The sequence below is a fragment of the Rattus norvegicus genome, chromosome 2, assembly GCF_021556685.1.
Source record: "Rattus norvegicus strain SHRSP/BbbUtx chromosome 2, alternate assembly SHRSP_T2T, whole genome shotgun sequence".
Lineage (NCBI taxonomy): Eukaryota > Metazoa > Chordata > Mammalia > Rodentia > Muridae > Rattus > Rattus norvegicus.
In genome coordinates, this window is record NC_141535.1 from 243,036,215 (window position 1) to 243,057,341 (window position 21,127).

General features: G+C 40.6%; 1 protein-coding gene across 2 annotated transcripts in view; it reads right to left on the reverse strand.

Annotated features, from left to right (window-relative positions):
- Window positions 1-1,548: 1,548 nt before the first annotated feature.
- The window catches only part of Ptgfr (prostaglandin F receptor), a 34,613-nt gene continuing 15,034 nt past the window's right edge, over window positions 1,549-21,127 (reverse strand). For both annotated transcript variants that reach the window (NM_001437877.1, NM_013115.3), the window contains 1 exon segment: window positions 1,549-5,380. In NM_001437877.1, the coding sequence (NP_001424806.1) occupies window positions 5,078-5,380 (303 nt within the window). In that variant the 3' untranslated portion in view covers window positions 1,549-5,077.

Sequence of the window (21,127 nt, forward strand, 5' to 3'; positions counted from 1 at the left end):
ATCAAACCAGTAAGTGGTTCTTGTTTAATGCTTTTAAGAAGCTAGAAGTGGTTTATTTTTAATCTATGTTGAAATCATTGATGCAGCCTACCAGTCATTTCCGAGCTGTGGGGTATTTTATCCCACCCTTACCTGTCCCCATTGAGATCAGACAGCTGCATCACTTGCTTTATCCGGAGATGGGTGAGTGAAGTTCATCCCTCTAACCAAGGCCTTAACAACCTGTTAGATGTTTCACACTCTCCTCCCTCTGGAATGAACGGCAGCATGGAATGGTGGCGAATTCATGTTTGAGTCCTCTGAGCCCAGTGACCAAATTGCTGACTAGACAGGAGCCACAGGCAAAGAACACAGCTTTGTGGGGACTACAGCTCTGACGTTTGAGGCTGTTTGATATGATGGACTTCTGTAGACTACTTGACTGTCCTTACCCCACCAGATTTTAGAATCAGTGAAATCTGAACTATGGCCTACCTAGGGAAAGTGAAGCTCAGACAAAAGAACCACAACCGTCACCAAAAAGAGGGCAGGAAAGGAGAAACAAAAGCATGAAAAGCACATTGAAGTTCTTCTCTCCTGACAACACAAAGGAAAATTCCCCTGAGTTCCACATGTGTATGACTTTCTAAAGCTAACAACTCATGGTAAATATTCATCTATGCTGTTCACAAAGACATGTAAAGTTTCAAGCTAGCCAAAGCCTTTAAATGGCGCACAGTGCATATTAATGCAAGTAATGGTCTATACATATCTTTATCATTTACTCTTCTGCTACAGGTATGAAGACACGAAATGCATTTATTCACATAACAAAAAAACAAAAACAAAAACGAAAAAAACACTCACTCCCTCTTCACTTGAAATGTGTCAGTAATGACTCAAAGTGTCATGATTTACCAGGTGGTGAATTCTTCTGACAACCAGGTGAAGAATTAGGAAAACATACAGTTCCAGTCTTTATATTCTGACCCTAGAAATCGGTTCATTTGTAGCTCTTGGGGGTACACAGTAAAGCAGGCAAGCAACTGTCCACACTGTTTCATTCCACATACTTAGTGAGTGCCCTTATTCAGGGCCTAACTTCACTCTAGGCACAAAAACAAGGCAGGATTGCCTGGTAAGTCTGAGCATGAGAAAAGAAAACGATTTATTACACAACAGATATATCCATTTATGTGAGTGTTGACATCTAGGAATTCTCTGCTTTATAGACAATTAGAAGCAGCATCCTTTCTTTAGAATATTTCTATGCCCTCACTAAACCCATGAGTAAGTATCTTGCTTGGGAGTCATACCCAGAGCTAATTACAATTCAATATTCTCCCTGTACATGCAATCCTTGAAAAACGTTATATGTATTTTATCTCATTTTCATAAAAGAATTACAAAGACCCCAAAAAGGTTTAGTGTTTGTTTGCATATTAAGGTTGCAATTCTCCAGAAACCCAAAGTTCAGATAGTATGTGACGTTGTGCAGACAATAGTTTACCTCATGCTACAGGCTATAAATGTCAGAACAGAGCTTAAACACTCACATTAGTGAACGCATTGGCACTACTTGTACTCTTTATTTTAAGGGCTAAGAAAAAGCACACTTCTACTCAGCCCTATGGAAGTTATCAGTGAGCACATTCTCTATCGCTCACTGTACAGTAAACTAGGTACAACAGGCACTATAACAAACAGAATTTTAGAGTCAGGTATAACATGAAACTTTTTCAATTTTTTATATTTACACTGTGGGTTTATCCTCATCTTAAGATCAGTTTTTCATTTTGTTTTGTTCTTCTGTTTTTTTGGGTTTTTTTTTTTGCCTAAACGGTATGCTCAAGTAGCATGGATAAATCTTCCAGAATATGCACTGAGTAACTCCTTGGCTCTTCCCAGAGCCTTGCCTTCAGCACAGCATGATGTTAAAAGATGGTCTCATTGTAGACATCAAAGTAGGTAGAAGAACAATTGTGTCTGTATCAGAGGCTCTATGAAGAGACCTGGAGTCTCGAAGTTCCTTCTTACTACCTTTCCTCAGTTGGAATACATGCCAATGTTCATTGCAGAGTTATGCAAACTATAATTAGGAAAGACAGAGATTTGGTTCTTTGAGCCTCAGTTTGTGAGATAGCAACATCTTATTGCTGTAGGAAAGAAATCTGCTCTGAAAGTGCGTGAAGTGACCAAACGGTTTTCCAAACTTTGAGTACTCTTGAAGTTAAAAATGATAACACTTATGTAATGTAACATTAATCATAAATTGTAATGCCTTTTACAATCATATGCATTATACATATATACACATACATATACACACATATTCATAAACACATGCATGCACAGGGGAACTTACATACATATATGTATACATATCTACATCACAATAACCCACATATAGGTATCAGCTTACACTTAAACTGGGCACATTCTTTACAACCCCGTGCTAAATTTACACCAAAAATTGTTGTCTATTCTCTGACATATTCTCTACATAAGAATCAACTGTGTGATTGATCACTTGCCTTTAAATTAAGATTATCACATGATAGTGTGTACTCCTTTCAAATCACTACAAATAATTTTCTTTAAGTCTTCAACGAGGCTGTTTGCTTAATTTCTTTTAATTTACTAATGAGAATTTACCAAAAGCAGTAATCATATCCAATGTAAGCTACCAATCAAAAGCAGAGGTTTTTAAAAATACTATTTTGTTGAGTTTACAGGATTCCTAGAATCCGAAATTATTTTTACAGATAAAAACAGTTTTGAAAGGCTGGAGAGATGGCTCAGCAGTTAAGCAGCACTTGAAAATGATGCCTTTATTTCCTCAGATGAAGGGATGGGATGAAACCTGTTTTCTAGCTCTGTGGATACACAGCTTAGGCTGAGCCCAGAGCACTTCTTTCTCTGTTCTAATTATCCCTAGGCCTAGGCCTGAAAGCGTCTATCCTCCAAACAATCTAATCTTCCAAGCTGACTGATTCAGTCTGGCTTCTCTCCACTTCTGCCTGATTGCTTGCTTGGCCTCATACGAACTTTGTCAATAAGGTCTACTCTTCTGGCTCCTTCTCATTTTTTGGTTTGCTCTGTCTTCACCTGTATCCAGCTTGTTCTCCCTACAGCCAAACTATATAAATCTGTCCTGGTACCATAAACACACACCGCAGTCCCTCCTCCTCCTCCCCCTCCTCTCACTCCTCCCTTCCTCCTCTTCCTCCTTATCTTCATCCTCCTCCTCCTCCTCCTCCTCCTCCTTCTTCCTCTCTCTCTCTCTCTCTCTCTCTCTCTCTCTCTCTCTCTCTTTCTCTCTCTCTCTCTCCCCTTTTCGGCATCCTCTCTTTCCGTACTGTTCTCACGTGAATTGAGCACATCCTTTCTCTAACTCATTCTGTCAAAACTTTCTCTGATTCGTCACTCTGTCTGACCCTCAACTGGACATCGATTTCAAAAGTGACTACTTCCTTCTACAAACTAACTTTCCTTCACTGTTAGGGATTAAAGGTGTGTACTAAGGGTGTGTCTGTGTTACAGCCAGATTGTACTATAATCAAGAGAATGTCTGCATTCAAGCCAGATCATATAAACCTAGAAGCTCTTCGGATGTGATCTTTTGCCAGAGAAACCATGTTGGAGGTACTATTTTAAGTCTATTGAATTCACAAATTGCTGGATTAAAATTCTCTCTACAGCTGCTCTTCCAGAGAACCTGGGCTCAATTCCTAGTATCCACATGGTAGCTTATAACCATCTGTAAGGACCCGATGTCCTTTTCTGGTTTAAGTAAGTTCTAGGAAGGTACGTAATGCTCGGAAATACATTCGGGTGAAACACTCATACACATAGCAAAGAAAAAAATAGAAATTTTTAAATAAAGACAAACGATAAAAGAAAGGAATTTTTTAAATATGAAAATACATTTCTTTATAAAATATAACCACTAACCGTAGTCACTGATGGAACTAATGTTTAGAGTGATTACTGAAATTGAGTATCTTTGTGTTAAATTATACAAAGGAGAAGTGTGAATTAAGATTGGGAAACTTGGCGACAGAATCTTGTCCCTTAGCCTCGGGTTAACCACAACAGTGGATCCCAACTCCTGGCTAATTTCAGATCTTTCCACTCCTCACTGATAACACAGGCTTTTGGAAGTGTGGTTCAACTTATTTAGTGAAATTACTGTTAACAGAACTCCCTTATGCCTGTGTGTGTAAGGCAGAAACACAATAGCTCCAAGAGACTTCGAATGTGTCTTGATCGTTTTTTATTCTCTGACACAGAAATGATAGCTCAGGTAAAGCAATGTCTGCCATGTTCTTGGCATGTGTAAGTGGGATTTCAATGTTTGCATCATCCACAATAGGGCTTATGATATGCTATCATGAGCTGAATCTGTGCTAAGATAAAGCCTGTATTCCTCTACAATTTTCAGAGGAAAGGGGGATTACTTAGACACTGAAAACCTATGACTTTATAGGAGGACAGCCAATGTGGAAAAAATAATTGACCTTCACAACAACAAATGCAAGCAACCACACATGTGAGTTGTGACAAGAATGATTATCCTCATCAGCCCCACAATGTCAAGCTGAGCTGCCTACATAGTGGCCATCAAAGTCACCACGAGACTCAGATGTCATGGTCATGCAGACATTGAGGACACGTGGGTTGGTAAACAGAGCAGAGCTGCACACACAAACACAAAAAGTCTTGTGTTACTTTAAGCTTTGTCTGCAAGTCAGTGCTCCTCAAATGGCCATGTCACGGTGCAGGTAGCATTAAGGTGCTTGGAAAAATAGGTCAAATAAAGGCACAGGGCCTCAACAGATTCATTTATTCCAAAAACATAAGTCACGCAGATAAAATGTGTACTCTACTTAACTCCACCATGTTGAATCTCCTGTTGACACCAACAAATGAAAATGCACAACCATGCAGCAGCCAGCATAACAAAAGTCAGAAGCTTTGTCTGACCAGTGTACTCCTGAACTACACACAGAGGTCCAAGTGTTCCAGTTATGCTCTGAGTCTGGTCAGGTAAGATGTTTCGGAAGTTCCCATAACTTTCTTCTAGCTGTGCATTGACTTACAGTCCAGCCTCACTAGATGCTTGCTGATTCTCCTTCTCTGCAGCCGGTGACTCAGAGATAGCAGCAACCTTTAAGGAATTCTTGATGGAGCTGAGTTCCCAGATGTGCAAGCTGATGATGTTCACTCCACAGCAGCGACTGGCAAGCTTGTACAGGTTCCTAAGGACAGCCTTCCGTAGCAGAATGTAGACCCAGGGGTCTAATATCTGGTTCCAGGTTGCCATTCGGAGAGCAAAGAGCGTCGTCTCACAGGTCACTGGGGAATTATTTCCATTGATTGCAATGTTGGCCATCGTCACCTGGAAAACAAGGAAAATAGGGAAAGCTGTTGATCACAGGTATCTCTTCATTCCCTTAGCATTTCAAGTTGACTACAAACGCAACATGACCCCTGTGCCACATCTCACAAAGTGCCGCCATTTTGCAAAGTACTGGTGGATATAAATGAATGAGGGCATAAATCATGGGTGTGGGCCATAGACTATTCTGATTCAAATTAACATGAAGACTAGAAAAATGATATTCCACTGCGTACCAACATTCTCAAAGAGAAACAAACATTGATACCGGCAACTAGCCTTATGCTTCTGGGAGTGAGAATTTTTAAAGCACATTAGTTTATTCAATAGACAATGAAAGCACATTGAAGCAAGTAGATTATTCATAAGCCTGACAGTGGGCTTTGCCAGGCACTGGAATACATGCATTCTAAAGATGGGAACAAAAGGATCACGGCCAGTCTGAGTGCATAGAGAAGGGGAAAAGGAACTTTAGAATTCCCCATTGGTAGCTATGATGTTCCCACATTTTCACTTGCTCCCAGCAACACCACTTTCTTCCTCTCTGTCTTTACTTGGCTAACATTCCTAGCAGCGTGCAGGTAATGTTCCAAAGGCTTTATAGAAATGAGTCCCCACTCCAAACATGGCTTAATCGTATCAATGTCTATTTTGGTATCCTGTGGCCATTTCCTGCATGCATCACTGTAAAGATCATCTGGTTCTGTGAATTTTTGCCACTCTATGTTAAAATAAAGCAAAATGCCAAGTCCAGCTCTTACCACCACATAAAAAGGTGCAAGTGGGAGAAAAGTGGAAACATCCTGGCTATAAAAATAAGTAATAAACACATCAATCGAAGACAATTCTGAAAAGCTGTAAAGATGTTTAAACCATCATACCATCTGGATTAAGATATGATAAAACCTGAAAATCCCCAAAGAAAATGAAATCAAGACTATTGTCAAAAATAAAAAATAAAAATGGTTTTTATTCACCAAGGCAATGGCATCAATGGCTAAAGGATGGGGATCCTTCAACAAAATGTCAATTATCTACACAGTACATTCACAAAATTAACTCCACAGTGGCTGCTGCATGAGTCACCTAGATTTGCCTCTTACAACATCTTTTTCTTTTAAAGATTTATTTATCATGTACAAGTACACTGTAATTGTCCTCAGACACACCAGAAGAGGGCATCGGATCCCATTACAGATGCTTGTGAGCCACCATGTGGTTGCTGGGAATTGAACTCAGGACCTCTGGAAGAGCAGTCCGTGCTCTTAACCACTGAGCCATCTCGCCAGCCCCTCTTACAACATCTTATCTCAGGCACAGACCCTCTGCTCCCACTACTGTGAGGTCTTCCTTGTCCTAGAGATAGAGCACCTTCCTGATTAACGGCGTGAACTTCTCTTCTCTTACAACCCTTTGCCTTATTTCTCTGCCCACTAATTCCTACCCAACCTACAAACTCCAAGAATGGTCTCATCTCCATGCGATATTCCTTCTCTCCGTCACAATGGATTTACAGCTATTTCCCGTGGTGGTCCTGATCCCTATCCACACCCACTCAGCTCCTAGTAGAGTATAAATTATCGTAGTGCCCATGACAATCCTGTACTCACTTATGCACTTCCGAGTGTCTTTTTATTTCTATCACCAAGTACAAAGCCTACACTTAAAATGTACTTCATAAATTCACTCACATTTTTATTCCTTGAGGTTATACCTCAAAACACAAATTATTAGAGAAACCTTCACCCAACCCTCATAAAGGGTTCGATATTTTGAAGCATTAAAAATATCTAAATGGTTCTGTAGCAGCATAAGCTAATGGAAGATTCTAGGTTGGCTTGATATCACCCACAAGAAACAGGATCTTGCAGCCTGAGCAGATCCCTCGGGAAATGGCTCATTTTCCAGAAAAAAAAAATTTTCAAAGGAAAATAGTGTGCCCTGTACAAAAGTACCTGGGTCAGATGTGTACTCAAGTTACCGCTTCCCTTAATTATGCAGAAGGATTAAAGAAATTTACAGGCCCTACTCTTCACAGAAGTGGAGCCACAACTTGACTGGTAATTGGAATAAGATATCTTCACTTTACAATGGATAAGATGTCTTCATCAATCAAACATCCATTTACCTCCCTTTGTCTAGGCAATGTGCTGGGCACTGAAGACACGGGGTGAACAAAGCAGACATTGTGAAACCTGTCATCTGCCTGTGAGAATTTTATTGTATTAGTAGTTTGGGTTCAATGATGAGTGAGTAAATATTTATCTTACAGGTATAAAAAGCATGTACCTTCTGTTAATGAATGAATTGTGTCTCTGGTATCTCATAGCTCAGCCCTGTAAGTCTGGTACACTGTGTTTTCTAAAATGGATCTTGCAATGTTACGTGTGTGTGTGTGTGTGTGTGTGTGTGTGTGTGTTTCTGTGTGTATGTGTCTTTGTGTATAGCTGTGTATCTCTGACTATGTGGCTATGTATATGCAATTGCATGTTTTAGGGTACACTGGTATTGTACAAAGGTGCCATTGGATATTTGGTAACTGAGCTCATCAATTCAGCTAGTCAAGCTAGTCAAATGGCTCTAGGGATCCCATTTTTGCCTCCCAAGTGCTTGGGTAACAGGGAGGCCACTGTACCACCTGGCACTTAGGTGTGAGGGTCATAAACTCCAGTCTAGCAGGCACTGTGCTCAATAAGATGTCATCTCCCTTTTTCAGTGATTGTAATTTTCAGTAAAAAGTAGATGGTACAAAATATTTGGATGATCTATAGAAATAATCCATTATTTATATGTGTAATCTCTCAGATGCTCACTAGTGCTAAGTAAGTACATGAGGAGAGTTCACATGCACATCCAGGTGTCAAAGAGCAAAATAAATAATATTTTTTGTTCCACTCAGGCTATAAAATAAAATTGTCAAAGGTCATAATAGTAATCATCTTTAGTTATCAATAACAGAATCTGTGGTACCCACACTTTTACTATAGGGATTATTAAAGCAGCACCCACTCTGCATACATGTTGACCTAAGTCAGGGCTCCATTGGCCATTGACAAGTCAAGCAATGCTAACACATAAGCCCAGCACTTGACAGGCTGCATAAGAGGATCTTAAGTTTGAGAGTAGCATGGGCTTCACCATCAGCAAGCCTGAGCTATGTGGTAAAACACTGTTTCAAAAACAGAAGAGCAAAAATAAATACTAATGGCAAATTCCAGAAGTGTGTTTATGCTTCTGTCTCTTTGAGCTTTCAAGAAACACACTAATCCAGCAGTGAGTGAATTTCTCTGTCCACTGTCCAGCCATTGTGCAAGACGACCATGACACTGAAGCAAAGTTTTAGGAAAATTCTGTCTAACAAATGATTAATTTAGCTTCATTATCTAACAAATCATCACACTAGAATATTGTCGTCTCAAAAATGCATGTGATCATCTGACTGATTCTTAACTATGTTCCAAACCCATTTTACAGTAGGGCAATCAGTTTCTGTTGAGTGAATCTAAAAGTATGATGTCTTGATACAGACATTAATACTGCATGCAGCACAATAAGTACATGGGTGGTCCTATAAGGAGGGCTACTAATAAACTTCATCATGAAAATCCATGTCTTTACAATTCTGCAGTGCATTAGAACTTCCATTGCTCAGGATTAATTAATTTTAGAGGGCTGGCGATATACCTCAGTGGTGAAATGCTTGCATAGCAAGTATGAGACCCTGGTTTCGACTCCAGCACTATGAGAAAAAGAATGCCCCTGTTATTTGAGCAGTTTTGAACTTAACATCATTCAGATGTAGAATCAATTTTCCAAGGCACAACATTTGAAAATGCCTTCAGTGAAAATGTAATAACGGCATTCCTGGAGAGACACCTGCTCTTAGACACCCAAAGCCTTTGTGTCATAGTCACAACAGTCCTTCTCATGTGCATGGCATCTATACAAACACAGAGTTCTCATCCAGTCACGGAGGCAGGTTATGCAGGCTCGTTTTAGGTCAACATGACACAAGCTAGAGTCACCTGAAAGGAGGGAATCTCAACTGAGAAACAAGATTCATCTGTAAGACATATTCTTAATTAGTGATTGATGGGGTAGGGTCCACCTCATGGTGAATGGTGTCATCTCTGGACTGGTAGTCCTGGTTTCTGTAAGAAAACAGGCTGAGCAAGCCATGTGGAGCAAGCCAGTAAGCAGCACCCATGCATGGCCTCTGCATCAGCTCCTGCCTCCAGCTTCCTCTCCTCTCAATCCCTGCCCTGACTTCCTTCAGTGATGAACTGTGACACGGGAAATTAAGTGAAACAAACCCTCTCCTCTTCAACTTGCTTTTGGTCACAGTGTTTTATCACAGCAATAGAAATATAACTAAAACATGGGCATTTTTCACTGTGCCTGATTTCATATTATCTTATGCCAAGCAGACCATTCCTTTCTCCTGTCAGCGTCAGGAAAGACTAGTAAGGCTCACAGGAAATTATTTTTCATTAGGAAGATCTTTCCCTGCCTAAACTGTATCATTTTTATATCTCAATCATTTGTTTGTTGAAAATATAATTTTGAATTATATTTTGAATTATAATTTTGTATTTGCCAGTGATTCAGAGGATAATGAATATATGACAAGAGAAAAAAGGACAAAGGGGTGATTATGTGTGTGAGTGTGTGGGTGAATGTGTGTATTCACAAGTGTGCACATGAACATGAGTGTGTGTGTTCATAAAGACCATCCTTGCTATAGTGACAGCTTCTCTTTACTGTAGTGACACCCTCCCTTACTACAGTGACACCCTCCCTTTACTTCAGTGACACCCTCCCTTTACTTCAGTGACACCCTCCCTTTGTAATATAACATTCCCAAGTTTAAAAGCTCTATATGCATTTTGGTACCTTTATACCAGCTAAGGAGATAATGTATAAAATGAACAGTGAACTTCCTCAAGAAAGGGATAAGATATACCTTAACTCATTCATTATCATAAAACCTGAGAGGTCCTTGATTATGATGTGAGACAAAAAATAAAATAAAACCAAAGTCATTACGTTGCCCAGGTTCTGTTGGTTAGAAAGTGGTCAGGGTGAACCTGAAACCCAAGTCTATCTGCCTACTAGGTTACAATTAACATGATGATGGATAGGCAGCAAGACAGATATCAGCTGGCTACTCACTCTGCTTCATGGGTCTTATAGTATCTACTTAAACCTGTTTCCAAGCATGAAAGAAGTATTATCCCTATTTTAAGATGCTGACACCAAGAACTGAAGTGGTTAACTTGTTCAAGGTTACCCAACTAAAATATATCAGAGGACTAAACAAGAAGCTCAGCACTTAAGAGCACTTGCTGCTCTTGCAGAGGACCAGAGTTTGGTTCCCTGTACCCTCCTAAGTAGTTCACAATCACCTTTAACTCTAGTTCCAGAAGATCTGACACTCTCTTCTCACATCAGTGAGAATGCACCTACCCAACCCACACATGGACACGGATGCCCACATACATGTCAATAAAATAAAATCTGGAAGACCTGGGATCTGAAGGGTAGGGACTGGTAGGTAAGGAGTGGTTAATGGGCTTCCTTGGCACTGGTAGAGCTCATGTTTCAAACATGGTGTTTCCATTTCTGTCCATAAAGATGTCCTACTGTCTCCCAGCTGACCTTCCACTGTCACCAGCACCTTCTCTTAAAGCTAGAACAGACGCTCATAGTTGTTTTGCACTGAGTCTTCTGCCCACTACAATAGACTTTCCTAACCAACCAGGTGGGCTGAGCACCCCATAACCATCTATTAAAACACAGGGGTTAGGACTGGAGAGAAGGATCAGAGGTTAACAGTGCTTGCTGGACAGTCTCAGCTGAACATCCCACAAATACCGTACCCCCAGCTCCAAGGGGTCTGGTGGCTTCCTCTGGCCTCTTACATGTAGAAACAGGTACATACACATGTGCATACATTTATGCACTCACACAGACACACAGAAAGAAACACACACAAATAAATATTTTTTAAGATAGAAATAGTCATCAAAATGACACAAGGTTAGAATCTGTTCTGGAATGAAAGGTGATTTGTACAAACTACAAACTAATAAAAATAAAATGAATTGTTAGCACAAGGCTGTGCCAGCATCTTTTGTTTGTTTTGAGAAAGGGGTCTCACTATGTAATCCTGGCTGGCCTAAAAACTTGCTATGTAGACCAAGATAGCCTCTTAGTTTTGCCTCTGTGTCCTGAGTGCTGTAACTAAAAGTGTGGAATCCCTTCTTTTAAGTGTCTTTATATCCCCCTATGGTGAACAGTATGGTTTTCATTTAGGTAGTCTCCTTCCTCTTCCCCTCACATTGGTATTGTTGGACCTTGGGTTTTACTATTTAATTGAAGTGCTCATTATTCTAATTATAATCCGTATTCCATCATGTTTGTCTTTGCAGTGACAACAGTAAAACTTCAATAGGCGGAAAGGCAACTTTAGAAGAAGAGAGCTGGTATACATCCAACCACAGTCTGAGGCATTTTACTTTTAACCGTGCATTTTATAGCTCTGTGAATTCTGGTTTCCAGACATGATGACTGCTATTCAACCCACAGTTAATAAAAAAAAGTTTATATTCTAAATATAGACATAGATATTTTCACCCCAATCAAGAAGTGTTTATCATTTATGGCTTAACCAGAGTAATCACAAGGATCATGTGTATGAATTACAGTGAAAATGACTAGCTGGAGGTTGGTCAAAGAGTTAGAAAGCCGTTGTTTCATGAGCAAAGCCTACTTTATTTGACTGTTTACAACACGCCTTTTATGGCAAAAGCAGACGGTACCAATAAGGTGTTTCAGTAAACCATCTGTCCTGAAAACCAGAATGTTTTTCCAGAGAGAAATTTCCAATTGCCCCAGTGGTTTGTCATTACAGTAGTTTGAAAAAACTGCCCAAAGCCTTTCTAAGTTCTAGCACAGTCATTTGTCATTTGATGGGAACTCTTAATGAAGTGGGTGTCCCTTTAAAAATAAAAGACATCCATAAATCTCAGAGAAACTAGGGATTTGAAAAGGCTATCCTAAGCTAATAGACCACATGTACTCTCCACAACTCACTGAATATTTTTATATCCTCTTTGCAGACAAGAAAGTAGAACAATGGATTGCACAGCTGGGTCAGGAGAAGAAATGAGGTCCGCCTGACTCTAAAGCATAACTGAGGAATAGTCAAAAAGAAAATCCCCACCGGCTTCTGCTCCTGAACCAGCCCTTTCTCTCAGTCAGGGCAATTTGAACAACTTTGTTTATATTTTTTTAGTCCATCTACTCAATGGGCAACCGTGATAAGACAATGTAACTTTCTGGTTCTTAGCGTCTGGACTAACCACTTTAGGGTCATATAGTTATATTTTGATTTTGCTCTTTGGTTATTTCTCGTTGGTTTCCTCAAGGTTTCAGGTCATGAAGGCTGGCTTCTAATTCACTGTGCAGCCGAAGCTGGCCTTGAGTTTCTTTTCATCTCTACTTCTCATTTCTTCTTCCCAATGCTAGGATTTGGGGGCAGGGGGTGTCACCATGCACTACAGCTGTGCTTTAATTTTCTTCAGAGTAGCAAATTAAAATTCATCGTCTTTAGTTTTAATTCAACTTGGACACTAGTATTTTGCAGATTACAATTTGTCGAATTAAATCCTTGAACGAATTTGCCTTTGCCCATGTAATTTTCAGCAAATAACCATTCCTATTACTATGCCTAGCTATAGATAGGCATGTAAATGTAAATGTGCACAGATTATATGTAGTCTAAAATATTCGGTGATAGAATACCACCCTTAGTCTAGTTTCATGAAGTATTTAAGTTCATGGTTGATGGTACAGTCTGGTCATGGGTCAGAGGCTTCTGTCCATGGTTATTACATACCAAGACTTTTGACCTTTGATGACACATCAGATCATGGTAAGATCCCATAGTAGAGAAAATGGTTCACCTAATGACAGCTAGGAGCAAAGAGGAACAGAGTGTGGATAAGGGTCCTAAGAGCCTCTCAAAGACAAGCCTACAATTATCTAACGTCCTTCTACTAGCCACCATCCCTCACAGCTTTTACCATGAACAAAGCCTTCAATAAACAGGCCTTTGGGGTACATGAAAGATCCAAAGTATAGCAATGTTCTTTAAGGAAATGTAAAAATGGCGTCTGTGAGGGTCTCAGAGTAAGAAAATGGCTTAGGGGGTAAGAGCACAGTTGTTCTGTAACTGTGAGGGCTTGAGTTCAATTCTGGACATCCACATAAAAAGCTGGGATGGCCATCTTCCTGTAACTGTAGCATGGGAGGAGTCAGAGACAGGAAGCTCCTGAAAGCTCACAGGCTAATGCCTAGCAAAGCAGCAAACAGTACAGTGAGGGGCCATACCTCCAGGCAATAATACGGAGAGGGGCAAAGGAACACACCCCACCCCTAATACTTCTTTATACAACGGCATCATAAGATTTCAGTGTCTGGACTTTGGCTGCAGAGTCTCCATGACACAGCAGAGGGTAATGGCAGCTGTCCATGTAGCAGTGAGTGATTGAGTCCATCTCAAACCAAGGGCAGAAAGACAGTAAGCTGCTTGTGTCAGGCTTTGTACACTTCTTTCAAGGAATGAACAAAGTATCCCACAAAAACTAACCTGCCAAAGTCATATGACCAATAGCATAAGAGCTCCCAGGAGGCCCCGCCCTCTAACAGGCAAAGTCTTCACTGGCAAACCTTTATTCAGGGCAAAGATAGCATTCAATACCCAAATCACAACAATTACTAACCTAGAAACAATCAGACACTTCTTGATACCAGCAACACTGGCAATATCCTATAATAAGAAATAAAAATCCCACTTAAAATACTATTTATAACAGTAATAATCCAGAGATCCAATCAAAGAACAATATCTCTTAATATTATTTTTATGTGTATCTGTCCTTCTGTCTGTCTGTGTGTATGTACACATGCAGGTAGATGCCTACAGAGGCCAAAAGAGAACTTCAGATCTCCAGGACTAGAGTTATAGACAGATGGGAGCTGGGTAACATGGGTACTAGGAACCAAACTTCAGTCCTCTAGAAGACCAAGCATTGCTTAAGAAAAGTTAACCGGTGAGTCATCGCTCCAGTCCCAGCAACAGCAACAACAAAAAAATTTAAAGAAGAACTTAAATTTTTAATTTTTTTAAATGTTATCTGATGAGCATATATCCCTCCCTTTGTTCATTACAATGAATCTTATCAGTGGTCATATTTAAAGTACTTGGAATATCAGCACAAGTAAGTTAGGATGAGACAAGTTATGGACGAGAAGCTGAGGGCTGTGTAGAGGAACTAGATGAGCGAGAGTATTACACTCTACAGTTGTTAACCGAGTGTTACATTTTCCACTTTGAAGTCACTGGAGAGATAAACACTAAACATCTGGTCTCGTTATGAAGAATTTCTGGAGTATAGGTACAGGAGGATGGCTGCTGAGATGTTTGCCATGTAAGCATGATTCCCAGAACTCTCATAGAGCTTGAGCATGGTAGCCCACGTGGCCCTCCAAGCACATGGGAGGAGATGTGGGTTTATGGGGCTTGCTGTCTGGTCAGCATATAAATGTGAGAGATTTTATCTTAAAAAGCAAGGTGAATGGAATCTAAGGAATGACATCTGAGGAACTCTGGCTTCCACAAACAAGTAAATACATATCCACATGCACCTACACACATGTAGTTGCACATATATAAACATACACAACACACACACACACACACACATTTTTTCTTTTTTTTAAAGAAAGAATATTTTCTCTCACTTAATAATTTTCCTGGAGCCAATAGCTCAGTTACAACACAAAGGTTAAGATGACTCATTACAGGCTGTAGGGAGCAAAGAGGTCTAGCACAGAAGAGGTACAGAACTACAGATCTGGAGAAGGGGAAGTTAAGAAAGGCAGCAAGCCTATATGACCCTCTTATCCTGCCTGAGAGGATGGGATCAAAAACCACAGCTCAGTAGCTTCTCCCTACATCAGCTCAGACTTGTCCCAAACTACGAGCTCTGGAAACCTTGCTCTTACCTGACATCAGACTGGAAAATGGCAAAGTTAAAGGAAGTCTATTCTCAGGCCCTAAGGAGTAATCAAAAGACAGTGGTAAAAGATCCAATGTCCTTCGCCAGGACCTTGACAGGGTTCATCACAGTTAAGCTATGTAAATAAACTTGCAAAGAGCTTTCAGTGTCAAATTACTTTTAAATTGTGAGCACATTCGAGACAGGCAACAGAGACACCTTTGGATGTGTTTTATGCTCACTTCCAAATCGGAAGCATACAGTCACTGACCTGAGCCCGTCACTGCCGTCACTGCAGACCACTAATGACTCTCTCCCTGCCCTGGAGATGCCGTCCAATATTGGAAAGATTCTTCCTTGAATGACTTTGTAAACATGAGTCCTTGATTCTTCCACCCTCTTTTCCACTATATTAATTCTGTTATTCTTTCTATCACGTTGCCCAGTCTTGTGGTATTGTTTGCAACACCAGAAAGCCAAGCCTTTCCTCTGAAGTTATGTGGAAGATACTGTATCGCTGAGAGGCTTTGAAAATAATACCACAAAATAGCCTCCCTTCAAACAACACAGTCTCTCTAGAAACAAGCATAGAAAATAAAGAGATGATGCTATAGATTCGGGTAAACTACTTAATACGGAAGATCAAGCACATTAGCATCCAGATTCCCCTGGCTAGGTTGACCAGTAGTCAGTATGAGTTTCAAAACCTCTCTAATCCTGGGCCCCAAAAGTCCAAAGTCCAGAAAATTAATGGAGTCTGTTGGCACCTCAGAGAAGAGTGGAGCTCAATAAGCACATGCCTATTGAAAAAAGAACCAGGCTATAGCGAGAGCTTCTGATGGCATCTGCTATGTTTGGAGAAGGAATGTGTGAGGAAATTATGGGGTCATTCAACCCATGCAGGAAAAGAAGGTTCATGAATTAACAATAAAACTCAGAAAGTAAGGGCTGCCCTTCTCAAAGAGAAGACAGGGAAGAACTCATTTCACAGAACAGGGGCGATGTGAGCCCAGTTTCAAGGCCTGTGGCCAAGAACTCAGTGTCTATTCCCTGTAGATGAGGATTCTCAGAAAATGAGTTTCTTGAAAAACCATGGATTTCATGGGTCTTTTAAAATAGCTTGCTCTGCCCATACCTCCGCAAATAAACCACACATTCCTCTGCGGTTAAGATCTTATTTTGGTCATATTTATACGCCCATGTCACACATGTGAACATGTCTGGTAGGTATGTGGTCAGTATTTTTCATTGACCACTGAGTTTTCCTGGAGGCTAAAGTGCAACCTTTGCCACAATCACAGTGAGGATCAGGTAGCGTCTTTTATTGGCTATTTATGAAGTAATATGTAAAAACTCATATTGCCCCTTATCCACTGTTATCTGTGTACACTCAAACCCGAATGAAACATGGATTCTTAATAATCAGTCAAAGGATATGTGGTTATGGTGCCTGAAGTTGTCGTAAGCAAATTACACAGCATGAGCTCGCCTATAGAAACTCACTTCATGGATGAAGAGGTGGAAGCACAGACAAAGAGACTAGCTTCGTCCTCTCACGGAGATGGACTATGTGAATCCTTAAGCATGGAGTCAGCACTGACAGGGATGTTCACTGACAGCAACCACATGGTGTGATCTCTCTCTGCACATAGTGAGTGTGACAGATGTGTGGTAAGTGAACACAAAACCCAAGGAACCTGCAGAGTCTCCTGTTTCCGTGGAATGAGTACAAGCCTTTTCATCCCAAGTGCAGAAGCTAGACTGAAGCGGCCTGCTCAGAAACACGGGACTCTCAAGCCAGAATATGCCCAGGCTAATTTTTGGTAGCACCATCTTCCTTTTTCTCTTCAGAAATAGTCTAAGATTTCCTAGAAAAGCCCCAGGGTCATTCATAGCTGTACACTTGTAGGCATGCAGGCATCGGGTCCTGCCCTTGGTCATCTGATCTAAAACATCCCCATACTCACCCCCACTCAGGGAAACCACTGTTTGAAAACCTTCCTGATAGTCTGTGTGCTTATGTATCCCCTGCCCCTCTCTACACCCTCGGCAACCTACACCTAGAGAAAAGACGAGCCTTCACAAGAGAATAGCTACTCCCACCATTTATCAGCACAGTCCTAGCAAGTGTGAATAAACACTGTCTGATAAATGCAATGCGTTAAGAAAAATATTATTGAATAAGTGAATGAATATTTCTAAATGTATTACGTGCATGCATGCATGTGTGTGTGTTTTCACTGGTTTTTTTTTTAAGAAAATAGAAAATTTTCAGTAAGGCCTTATCTTTGGATCCATTGAAAACTCAAGAACTTGGAACTGGAGGGATGACGGCTCGGTAGCTAAGAGCGAGTGCTGCTATTGCAAATTCAGTTCCCAGAACCCATGTCAGGGGCTTCATAATTCTGTGTACTCCAGCTCCAGGAGACCTAGTGCTGTGTTCTGGCCTCCGAGGTGCACTGTATGCATGTGCAGATGTAGACATACATGCAAGTACACATGTGCACGTACATGCACTCACAGGAGCAGTTGGGTGTTGCCATGAGTGCCTATAAACCCCCACACTGTGGAAGTTGAACACAGAAGAATCATTGGGTCTCACTGGACGCTCTCCTGGTTCCAGGTTCAGTGAGAAATCCTGTCTCAAAGGGAGAAGATGGAGATAGCCCAGCTTCCCTCCTCTGGCTTCCTCATGTACACACATGGCACTCATACACATACCAAGAGCTATGGTCTCCTCCCACTACAGACATGTCTGGGCATGAAGTATATAAGCCATGCTGCTCTCGTTGGGAAGCCATCAGACATTGCAAAGCACTTGGGCCAATAAGCATTCCATTCAAGGTGAGACAAAGCCCTCAGGACAAAAGTTTGCTCGGTTGTAATCAAAGTGCTACAGCTGGCTCCTTAGAGCTCCCTCTGCTTTGAATCAAAGCCTGAGAGGTCTGGGTCTGCTGTGAACATATGGAAGGGACTTGTGACCTCTGAGTGGGGCTTTTACCTTTCAATGACAAGAGTAAAGATGTTTCTCAGAGGCCAAACTGTTTGCTTACAAAATCAAGAGCGATTTTAATAGTCATTGCCAACTAACAAGGCGAGCTATTTTTAAGTTTGGAATTTTTAGATTTATTCAGGTAAATTAGAGGTCGGTGTAGATGGAGGAGGGGAAGACTGGAAACTAAGAAGTGCCCTGCTCTATAAAGAAGAAGAGAAAATTGCTTTTTAAAACTATTTTAAGTAAAATTTTTAGTAAATTTGTTCAGACACTCCCAGAGTCAGGCCTACATTAGCGTAACAATATTATACAAAATGAATACTCCTTTTAATAACATTTATTTTTCTCCACAAATTATGGTCAAATAAAGGTCTTTGTGTAATCCTTGTGTCAGAATACTATTGCCTTATATCTGGGGATATTTTATTTTCAACTACTATTTCAGATGCAATGTATGGTTAATTGTGTCGAGTAATAGCTCACGATACTAAATGCAGACATTGTAAATTATTACATTCTTTGGGTTAAGCCTCCCCTAATACTTTATTCATTAATGTTCTCTGTGTCTAAGGAAGATTCAACAGGTTGGCGTCTACAAGGTACTTAGAGCCTGCTTGCCTGTGTACACTGTACAAGACAAGCATTCAGGGCTCGTCTTCAGTCATTCATTAATTCCGAATTCTTAGAGCAAAACTAACCTCAAAGGGAAATAATCACCACAATGACAGCTTTATATTTCAAAAAGTTATAATGTCTTTCAAAAAGTAATATTTTCAAACAAAATCTTTATGTGGCATCCTGGACACTTAATAACCATTGCCATGGGGGTGTTACTTACTTCACTAATTATACTTGAGATTAAAGGATTCTAAAAGATGAGCCGTATTTTCCTTAGACCTTTCCAAACCATGTACGAGGTACCAAAGGAAGCAGAGAAGAAACAGATGACATTGGCTGTGTCACTGGGGAGTTTCTACTAATTTGAGAGACAGCCAGTCACAAAACAAACACCCTAGGAACAGATCAAATTTGATCTGTTTTATCCAATGTGAGATAAATGTGAGCTATGATACTCAGCACAGGTCTCATAGAGAATACAGGAAAGGAAATGAAAGGCAAATTAAGAATTTCAGGATTGCGATTCAAATAAGTAATTCACTTAATTTAATGTGCTATAGTAATATGTTATTTTGTTACTAATTGTTTGGTTGGTTGGTTTGTTTTGAGTCATGATCTCACATAGCTCAGGTTGGCCTTGAATGAAATTTGTAGCTGAGGCTGACCCTGAACTCCTGAACTTCCTACCTCTCTTCCTCCCAAGGTAGCATATTCTTAGAATGATTTTCATCTGACACATATACATTTGAATCTCCTTGTGTTTTTTCACATGAACCTATGTAAGTCTGGAATTTTATCAATGAAAAGATGTTTTTTTAAAATTCTGCAAGAAAAAATATTATTCAACAGCTAGCTTTCAAAATACTCAATAAACTGTATTGATCTGTTCCTAAAATCACCCTTTTCCAGGTCAACAGTCCAGAGAGTCCCAGAGTTCTCCTCTCATACAGTGACCAGGGGCAGGGAATGTGAAGTTCATTCCAAAGAGAGACCTTCGTCTTTTGAGGCACAGTGTGTTCAGAGGGCTTTGGCCCTGTAAAGACTAGAACGGCAGCAAAGAAATTCCCGAGGACTTCTTCATGCTAGGACTTTGCTCCATAACAAAATGAAGCATATTTTCTAAGTGATTTCCTCCTGTCTCCTTACACTGTTTAACACATGAATCATCTCCGGTGAGCTGTTTCTTTCAGAGAACCAATCATAACAAACCCAAACGTCCAAGAGAAAGCTGGTCCATCTTAATGGGCGCAGAGGACGCCTGTCTCCTAATGCCATTCTAAGTCAAGGGAGGTGTTCGAGACAAGGGACGGTGTCATCCTTGTTATCTGCCACTGCTTCAGCCATACCTAAAACGATCTTCTAGATCAACAGTACAGGATACCAGCCTAGTCTGAATAGGCAGACAGGCTTTGCTCTGTGAACGTTTATCTTGTGGAGACAGATCGGACTTGAATAATTAGGGAAATGCCAACAGAGCACATAGAATTCACTCCTGGAGAGATCACTGTCTTCAGTCACACCCCGGAACACTTCTGGCAAGTTGGCCTTGACACTGCTCTCACATCAGCCTTCTCTAAGTGTGAAAGTCCATCGCTGAGAAGCAGAGCCCTCCCCCTGCCGCACAGTTAGGATTGTTTGGACCTTTTCATCATTGGCATAGTGGCTATTTATATTCCCTTGAAATAAGAAGGACTCAGCCTCAGCTGTCTCCAGGCTTTCGGTGGGGGAAAGAACCACCACATACCATGTAAGTAAGAACCTACCAATGACTATAAGAGCTTTAGGTTTTTTTTCTTAAACATTTGTTAGGGCGGGCACTTTTCTCATTCATGGATAGATATGGCTTCTCTGGTTTAAGGCGGTTCTTTATTCTTGCCCTACTTTCATTGGTATGACCTAATTATCAACACTGTACACCAACTTTGGCCAAGAAGGGCAAAGGGTTGAGATGGACTCAGGGATGTGGAGAACGGACCACATACCAGAAAACCGCAGAAGCTACCGGTGCTAAAATTATAGGAAAGAGAGAAATGTTGTAATTGAAGTTTGTTCTCAAAAATACAAAAATAC